This window comes from Capsicum annuum, chromosome 3, assembly GCF_002878395.1.
Source record: "Capsicum annuum cultivar UCD-10X-F1 chromosome 3, UCD10Xv1.1, whole genome shotgun sequence".
NCBI classification, from domain to species: Eukaryota; Viridiplantae; Streptophyta; class Magnoliopsida; order Solanales; family Solanaceae; genus Capsicum; species Capsicum annuum.
In genome coordinates, this window is record NC_061113.1 from 6,531,195 (window position 1) to 6,540,813 (window position 9,619).

At 33.9% G+C, this 9,619-nt stretch overlaps 1 protein-coding gene across 2 annotated transcripts; it reads right to left on the reverse strand.

The window, feature by feature from the left end:
* Window positions 1-4,852: 4,852 nt before the first annotated feature.
* On the reverse strand, window positions 4,853-8,713 carry LOC107866581. Of its 2 annotated transcripts, XM_016712608.2 has the most exons (8): window positions 8,625-8,713; window positions 8,404-8,543; window positions 7,242-8,063; window positions 6,792-7,145; window positions 6,579-6,692; window positions 6,217-6,327; window positions 5,999-6,148; window positions 4,853-5,923 (listed from the first exon to the last, which is right to left on the reverse strand). In XM_016712608.2, exons 1-8 carry the CDS (start codon window positions 8,659-8,661, stop codon window positions 4,940-4,942), a joined length of 2,712 nt encoding a protein of 903 aa, XP_016568094.1. In that variant the 5' UTR covers window positions 8,662-8,713; the 3' UTR covers window positions 4,853-4,939. The 2 variants fall into 2 exon arrangements, with proteins under 2 accessions (XP_016568094.1, XP_047264927.1); XM_047408971.1 differs by having other exon boundaries at window positions 8,404-8,710.
* Window positions 8,714-9,619: the final 906 nt, after the last annotated feature.

The window sequence follows — 9,619 nt, forward strand, 5'->3', positions numbered from 1 at the left end:
TAACCCCCAAAACCTCCTATCTGTTGCATAACCATATTTTGATACACTGAAATATACTTGATATTCTGTATAATCACCTCTCCTCAATATTTACTCAGTCTACCTCTATTCAATATTATATTTGATAGTTTTTTAGTTGCTTTATATAAAATTTAGCACATTAAATATGATGTTTGATTATCATTTACAATCACAATTCTTCTCCATACATCTCCTTCTTGCATGTGCCATCAATAAATCCTATCTTGTTCCTCCCCAAGAGGGCCAACTTAATCGATCGACTCTTTGATTCTATAATCGAATCACCTTTGATAGTAATCATTGTGATGAAAGCTCTGATACCACGTTTATAAATGTGAAAATGGAAGGATGGGAGGAAAAGAGAGCTAAGAATAATCAATTCTCATTATTGTTCATTGAAAAAATTGAGTAGTGAGTGTCAGTGATATATATACAACTCCGTCATCACACTAACTATAATGTGACCTTTATTTTTTCTTTGGTTCACACTTGGTAAAAGCCAACCAAAGACTTTTAGAAGATTATTTGTTGATTTTGTCAAACAAAGTTGCTATCAAAGATTTTGTTATAAATTTCTCTCATTCACATAAAAATGTTGAAATTTACATCTTCCATTAACCAGGGGCGGCTCAACCCTTTAGGAAAAAAGGCGTCCCCGCCTAAGGTCCCAAAATTTGAGGGGCCTCATTTTTTTTCTTAGCAATAATAAATTATAAATTTGAAGAAATATATTATTTATAGAAAAAAGAAACTTTTTTATATAAAAATATTTAGGAGTTTGATATAGTAAAAACTTTTTAATACATTGACTATATTATTAATTTAAATACGATTATATATTTTAAAAAATATACTTTATAAAAATAATTATTTTTTCTTAAAAACATAAGGCCTCTGTTTGATTTTTACCTTATGTCATAGATTTGCTTGAACCGCCCCTGCCATTAACATCATGAATGACATTGATAAGCCCATTTTCATCTTTATAAATAGAGACCTTCTTTCTTATTCATAACTAGAGGTGACAAATGAGCGGGTTGAGTCGGATATGGGCGGATTAAAAATGGGTCATGTGAAAATGGATAAAATATATCCAACCCAATCCATATTTGACTATGGATAAACCTAATGAATAATATGGATATCCATATTATCCGTTACTTCTTATTATGTAAAGACAAAAGTAATCTTATATTACAAGAAAAACTACATGACTTAGGAACACATAAATTTTTAATTATTTAATTTAGTCCAGGTTTCGATTAATTACAATCCATAGGCTCTCTTACTAAATAAATACACTCCATAACCTCTCTCTTTTGTTTCTCCCTTAACTTTCTCTTTTTCTCTTTCTTTTTTTTTTTTCTTTTCCAGCTATTTTTCTCTCTGTTTTTCTTTTTTCCTTTTGCTTTTTTTTCTTTTTCATTCTCATTTTTTCTTTTTCATTATTTTCCTTTTTTTTGTTTTTTCTTTATTTTTTTTTTCATTTTGTTACATTTTTTTTGTCATTTTAGCAGAACCAAGACAGAGTATGTGGAATGTAAGTTTAATGACGTGAGGCGGGAGAATGAGGTAGTAGTGAGGCTAGAAGCACAGGAGGTAGGGAAGAGGGATAAGTTCAAGTATCTCGGGTCCGTGATCCAGAGTAACGGTGAGATTGACGAGGATGTCTCGCACCGTATTGGGGCGGGATGGATGAAGTGGAAACTCGCATCGGGGGTGCTGTGTGATAAGAAGGTGCCGCCCAAGCTTAAAGGCAAATTCTATAGGGTGGTAGTTCGTCCGGCCTTGCTGTATGGAGCGGAGTGTTGGCCAGTTAAGAACTCCCACATCCAAAGAATGAAGGTGGCAGAAATGCGGATGTTGCGCTGGATGTGTGGACTGACCCGAGGAGATAGAGTTCGGAATGAGAATATCCGGGAGAAGGTTGGTGTGACTTCAGTGGAGTGTAAGATGCGGGAAGCACGATTGAGATGGTTCGGACACGTGAAGAGGAGGGGCATGGATGCCCCGGTCCGTAGGTGTGAGAGGCTAGCGTTGGATGGTTTTAAACGGGGTAGGGGTAGACCGAAGAAGTACTGGGGTGAGGTGATTAGGCGGGACATGGAACAGTTACAGCTCACCGAGGACATGACCCTAGATAGGAAGGTATAGAAGATGCGAATTACGGCAGAGGATTAGGGCCAGTTCGGGTCGCTAGTGTAGGGAATTAATTGGTGGGGGGTATTCCTGTTATGATTCCGTATTCAATGTTCCGTGTTCCGTGTTCCATGTTTATTACGAATATGTGTGCTTTCCTCTGCTTTATATACCTGCATTCCTGCTTTACTCTGTTTTATATTCCTTATGGGTGCCGTATCTATGTTATGTCATCTGCTTCTGTGCTGTACTATGTGTTTGTGTGATATCTCGTGACTTGAGCCAGGGGTCTTTCGGAAACAGCCTTTCTACTTCATCAGAGGTAGAGGTATGGACTGCGTACATCTTACCCCCCAGACCCCACTAAGTGGGAATACACTGGGTTTGTTGTTGTTGTTGTTGTTGTTTTTTTGTCATTTTCACCTTTTTTGTATTTTCTTTTTCGCTTTGTTCGTTTATTCTTTTTTGTCATTTTTAAAATATTTTTTCTCTTATTTTTTTGTTGTTGTATTTTATATTTATTTATATCATACTATATATTTCAAATAAATTTATTATTTGTATTTGAATAGTTTAAATGTAAATATTTATAATTTATTATTTGTATTTGTACACAAACAAGTGTATGAATTTATTGTAGTTGTTTAAGTCTAAAATATACAAATATGAATGCCTCATTTATACAAATGTATCGTCAGTATTTGTATGTCAAATTTATCATTTGTATTTATATATAAACAAGTACCATTTGTATTTGTATAATTCAAGTTGCATAAATATGTATTATATTTGATACAATTATATCAATAAAAATAAAAATATAAATTATAGCATGACTATAAAATAAAAATACAAATGTAATTATATCAATAAATATAAATATATAAATAATAGCGTGTACTATAAAATAAAAATACCCATACAAGTGCAAACTATAAAATACAAACACAATTGTATCAATGAATGTAAAAATATAAATGATGGTGCACATAAAAATACAATAAACGATTGTGGTATTTTTTGTTCTCGACGTAGTAATATTTTTCAAAAGAACAAAAAAATTAGAAAAGAAGAAAGAAAAAAATACCAAAAAAAAGAATAAAGAGGAATAGAAGCTAGAGATAGAAGAGAGAGAAAAAAAGTGAAAGAAAGAAATAAAAATAAAAATAGAAAAAAAAGAAGGGGGGGGGGGGGAGGAGAAAAAGAAAAAATATAAAAAGAAAAATAAGAAAGAAAAATTACAAAAGAAAAAAAAGAAGAAAAAAGAGAAATAGAAATTAACGATAGAAGAGAGAAAAAACGAAAAGAAAGAAACGAAAAAGGAAAAAAGAAAAAAAATAAAAAAAAACGAGAGAGAAAAGGGAGGTTCAAATAATTTAAATGAAAAAGTCAATTTTTTTAAAAAAAGAAGTTCAATTTTTTTTTAAAAAAGTTATGAAAATAAAAATTTTAAAAATGGAAAATATTTTCTATTTTTTTAAAAAATATTTTTGAAAAAAAATTTCTTCATTCCAAACACACCCTTAATAAGTATACGTTAAACATTGTTACATCTTCACACATGTCAAACTTTAACTTTTTTTAAAAAAGAAGTTAAAAAAGAAAAAAAAAAGTTATGAAAATAAAAATTGAAAAAATGGAAAATATTTTCTATTTTTTGGAAAAAAATATTTTTGAAAAGAAAATATTCATTCCAAACGCATCCTTACATTTTCACACATGTCATACTTTAAGGAGAGTATAATTAGTGGATACCCATGGGTTATCCATATTTTAGAATGGATAATATGGATTGACCTATATTTGACCCACTATTAAATGGGTTGGATACCCAACCCATTTAAAATGGATAAAACGAACGGATAACCATATAATTTATCCATTTTGCCACCCCTTCTCTCCGCTCGTTGACGTAGGTCACACTGACCGAACCACATTAAATTTGTGCCTCCTTTATTTTCTTTAATTACCGTTATTATCAACTTGTCGTGTCTTTTTTATTATCATTATAACATTATTTGACTAAATTCCGCAATAACTGAGTTCTCGATTCTAACACTAACAACTAACTTCCCTAACTAACAAATGGACAAGTTGGTTATAATTACAAATATAAATGGACTACACTACCCTTGCTACTCTTAACAAACACTTAACGGCTTCTTTACATCTTCATATCTCAACAAGTGGTAAGCACTCCTTTATCTTTAACTAGATGTGTCGGGTTCGAGTCCCCATGAATACAGAGTCACCTTTGTTAGGGAATGTTTTACCCCCAATGTGGGACTTCCCGTCGCGAATCCGGATTCAGTCGAGCTCCCTACTCAATCTAAAGCTAACAACTTAGCAACAACACTGTCAAAGTTCCATAGAATGACGACACAAATGAATAAAGATTTTATGTGGAAAGGCTAGATTATACTCACGATAGCAATATTGTTTTCATTAAGCAACATAAATTGGAAACTTGTTGAGCAGAGGATTGATTAAAAGCTCTTTTCAACTTAAATTTAGTTGGCATTCAACTGATGCTTTGGACATTCTTTTTGTCATTTTTAAGTCCATTAGCCAATCTTTGTTTTGAACATTATATTCCCTTTACCATTGATTTTAGATATATTTTGCAGATTAATTAGAGTTTTACTTATTCGATTCATTATTAGCAAGTTCTGACAGTCAGATCCAAATGATAAATACTTATAAAAGACATTCGATTTAATATCTACAAATGAACTATAACTACCCTTTCCAAAAAGAAGGAGAGACCTGAAAGTAACACCTAAGGGAATTTAGACTGAAAGTTGGACCAAATCTTTCTTAAGTTATCCATCTGCATCTTTGTTGTTTCCAATTCAGTGCTAGTGCTTTGTGTCTTGCCAACATTTTCTTGAACTAACAACATGAGTTTTTGAGCTTCTTGAGACGCTTTTCGTCTTTCTTCCGTGATTTCTTTCTGCCTGGTCCTTATCGTTTGAAGGAGCGCTTCCAACTCTCTAGCTTGTTCCTCCCTTTTAGCATACTCTGACTTCAACATTTTTTCTGATTTAATCAAGTTATCAAGATTTTTCCTGTCCTCTTCGAAGTTGGTCAATAATTCCCGGTATCTTGATTCATCTTGAGCCAGGTCTCTCCATTTCTTAACCATGAAGGGGAATTCATACTTGAGTTTTAACAATTGATTGGCCTGTTCTTCGTTAAACAACAGTGAGGGATTTTCATTTAAAGCAGCAATTGCACCACTCATTTCTGTTTCATTCGTCGGGTCATGAGCCACTGCCTCCAAAGGTAGTCTCATTGAGCATTCAAATATTAACTTTGCAAATGCTTGGGCTGAAGAAGTATTGTTGCCCCGGTGGCCTGTTTGATGGCTTGAATGCTGCTCTGGTAAAGACTTCGTGAATGATTGACTCCGAGTCTCAGGGATCTGACTAGGAAGCTGGCTATCTGCCAATTCGAACCTATCAAAAGAAAATTCCTGTGCAGACACCATGGAAACCGGGGCAATATTCATTGGTTGTGCAGACGTCATGCAAACAGGGGCAATATTCATTGGTTTTGGCATTTGTTTTCTACCAAACTGCTTGTTGTTTGGAACTTCAGCCACATCCTCCATAATGTGACGCTTGCGTTGGACACTGGTTGGTTTATCAGATATATCCACATTTTTTATCGGCTCTTCGGTAGTATTGGAGCAACCTTCCTCCACTTGAATACCCTTTCGATTCACATCAACTGGTACATGATCCACACCCTCAATTAGTTCCTGTGGTATGGAATTAATGTATCAGTATTCAAGTATCAAAGTAGTGTAGAAATAGGTTTGTTGAAAAACCCAAACCTCATTTTCTTCTGCATTGTTGATCTCTTTCGAAATTTCCTCTGTCGTAACAGCATCAGCTCTAACATGGGAGGGTGCGTAAATCATGTCATCCGCACTCCTGTTAAGTGGTTGATTTTCTACACTGTGGGGGGCTTTGCCATCAACACCCTAAAAATAATAAAAATGTATATTAGCACATATACTACTATTGTCAAATACTGTGTATCAAAACTTACCCTTCCGTTATTGTTGTTTGAATCTGGCTGTGAGTTTAGTGCCCAAGCTTTGAGAACCATTGTTATTTGCTCACTTATAAAAAGACGCATATTAAGAAACTGATCATTGACCTAAATGTGAATTGTCATTAAAAAATATTTTGTTAATATAGCTTAGAAAATGAAAGAATAGACGATGAAATGTTTTAGAAAATAATAAATAAGACATAAGAAACCAGATACACACAAAAATATTATACTTTAGATACCTGATGCAGCTTTCTTGATTCATACATTTGGTAAAAACAATGAATCAAGATACATGATACTACTGAAGGTATCAGATACATGGTACAACTAGAAGAAGAAATTCGGGAGCTTACCGACTTTTTAAAGTCATTCAGATCCTTCCTGGTGATGGGTACGTAATCTGGGTCAGTAGTGTGCTCAATCGCCAGGACACTGGCTTCATCTTGCACATCTGGCCTTAATGGTGGCTGTATGGGAACATACTTTGGGGTAATGTGGTTTCAAAAATGGCTGGAAGACCACGAAATGTTACCAAAAATTAAAATGGTTTCGATTCGGGATCTTACCAGCTCCTTAATGACATTCTGATCGGTCCTGTTTATAGGAATGCGATCAGGTTCTGTAGGAGTGTGCTCATTTTCTTGGGCTGTAGCTTCTGCTTGGACATCTTGCATTGTTTTTGGCCGTTTTGTCTTCTTGGATGCATGAGGTTGAACACGTGGATGGTCGTTCTGTTTTGGCTTCTTCGATGGATGTGCCAAGCGTATACCGGATTCTCCCAAGCTCCTCTTTTTTAACTTTGGAGGTTTTGAACTGAAGTCATCGAAATCTTCTTGAACATGAGTCGTCGAAACCATGGTTTGAGCAGTTGGATAAATCTCAACCTCTTCTGGGGTTGAAACCATGTTTTTGAAAACCAACTGTTAAGAGTAAAAAATTGCATCAATTGTTAACAGGATTAAAAAGTATCAGAGTAGAGATTGTTGTAAAAAGTGCTAAACGAAAAACTTCATTACCGGATTGTCGTGATCTTTGAAAATTCCATCCATCAATTTAGCATATTGCAGTTCAGCATTGTTGACTTCCCAGTTCAGTATTCTGGGGCTTCTATGAGCAACACGATTAGCAAATGATTGCTTTATGTTTGAACAACACTCGTATACCCAAACTTGGAGGGCAAATGGCATGCCAGTTATACGATAGAGCTGCTGCGTGAAGGTCATCTTATGTCTTATGGTTGAGATAAGCTGGTTATATGCATCCGTACCCCATGGATATTCACTGAAGGTGCCATTCTCGACCATATGAAAGTGCTTTCGCTTGATTGACACAGAATTTCCAATCGAGAGGATGAAGGTGTTTATGAAATATAGTAACGCTATCTTAACAGCGTCTTTGTCGTCATCACCCCATCTCTTATTCATGAAACACTGAACCAAATCATTTTTCTTGACTTTATTTTCTCCACCAAAATAAAGATCGACCAGTCTATTTGGTGTGTTCCCTGGTATATCAAATTGCTCTGTACTACCGGTACATTTTAGTCCGGTAATAGTTGCGAACTCTCTGATGGAGAACCTGAGTGGTGTGCCATTAATAAGGACCCAAAATTCGTCAACATTATCCTGCTTCAACTCGAGTACCATGAGACACCTAATCATCTGTGGCTTAAGTGCACAATTTGGCGTCTCTAGAAATACACCGAAACATGTCTTTTGGAACATAGCAAATTGTGTTTCGCTGAGTTTGTCCTTCAAAACTTTTGCTATATCTGCTTTTCCATAACAACTAATGCGTGGCGAGTCAGCCGGGCGTTCTTCCACAAAATATTCCAGTGCCTGCATATGATCAAGATTTTAAACACTACAATTTTTTTTGGAATGAAACATTGATAGTTGATACAACCATAAATGCCTGATACATGATACAACCAAAAAATTGATAGACTAGAAATAAATAAAACTCCGTCTGTTGATTGAGCTATATATTACAGATACCTAATACAATGTAATATTTATGATACTACTTTTTCTATTATCTATGCAATTAGAGAAATCCATAGTTGATATGTAACGCATGATACAACAAAAAAATTGATACATGATATAGCTAGAGAAAGCAGATACATGATACAATAAGAATGGAGTGATAATTGATACAACTATAGGAGTATTATACCTTTTTAGATGCATTTTTTGTGGAAGGTATGTCTCCCACAATCCTTTTGCCATTTTCTTTGGTGTAATGGATTGATTTTTTCACACTTCTGTTAATTGTATCTTCCCCTAAATCCTTACTTTTCCCTAATGTAACCGCACCTGCATTATCAGTATCTTGTGTGAAAATGCATAAACCAAAAGATGGGCAATCGTCATTAGATAGTTGATCAGAGGATATACCATGAGTGATCCTTTTCGGTGTACTACATTCTGCCATTGAAGAGGAATTGACAAAAATCCTAAAAGATATCGAAGAAATTGAGCTTAGAAATAAGAATCAAAGAAATAAAATTGATGATGTACTTACCTGTAATATGGTAAATCAAGATTTTACCTGATTTGGATAATCACAATAGTGGCATTTTTGGAAGATTTCTATTAAAACTTGAGACTGATTTTTTTTATTTTTTTTACAACCTCTGTTTAAAAGAGAAAATTTGGCTATTACCCATTTCAAGTTTCCAATTAGCAAAATGGCCTACTGAGAAAATTTGGCTATTAAGTCTCTTCAAGTTTTTAATTAGCAAAATGATCTACTTCTATTTTCTCATCTGTCGGATCGATAATCGATCTGTTCATATATAGGTCGGATCAATAATTGATTTGTCGGATCGATAATCGATTTATCGGATGATAATCGATCGAATAGATAATAGATCTGTCTCAAAATGAGTCATTTTACTAAAAAAAAAAAAAAAGAACTTGTAGTCTATTTAATTAAAAAAAAGAGTTGAAAGGGAGAGAAATAGGGATATCAAACAGGTTGGTCGAGTCGGATATAGTAAGGTAAAAAGGTCATATTGATATGGATAGATTAAAAAAAGAAAAAATTACATAAATTAGCAATCTTAAGACATTAATTACAATTAATAGAAATAGTTTATCAAAATTACAAGTCATAACAAAAGTAGCAATATTTTGCCCTTTTATTGAAAAGTGCATGACTTGTACCCATAATTTTACCTTACCCTTTTTTCACGCTACTTTACCAATATCACGCTACTTTACCAATTTCAGTTTCCTTCACTCTTTTTTTTTTTTTTTCAAATACCGTATTTTTCTCTCAAATTCTTGATAAACATTGTCTCCATTTGTTAAGGTAAGTAGATTTTACAGTTAATGCACGTTATATTTTTCATAATCTCTTTTATGTAATTTATTGTCGCAATTTTTTT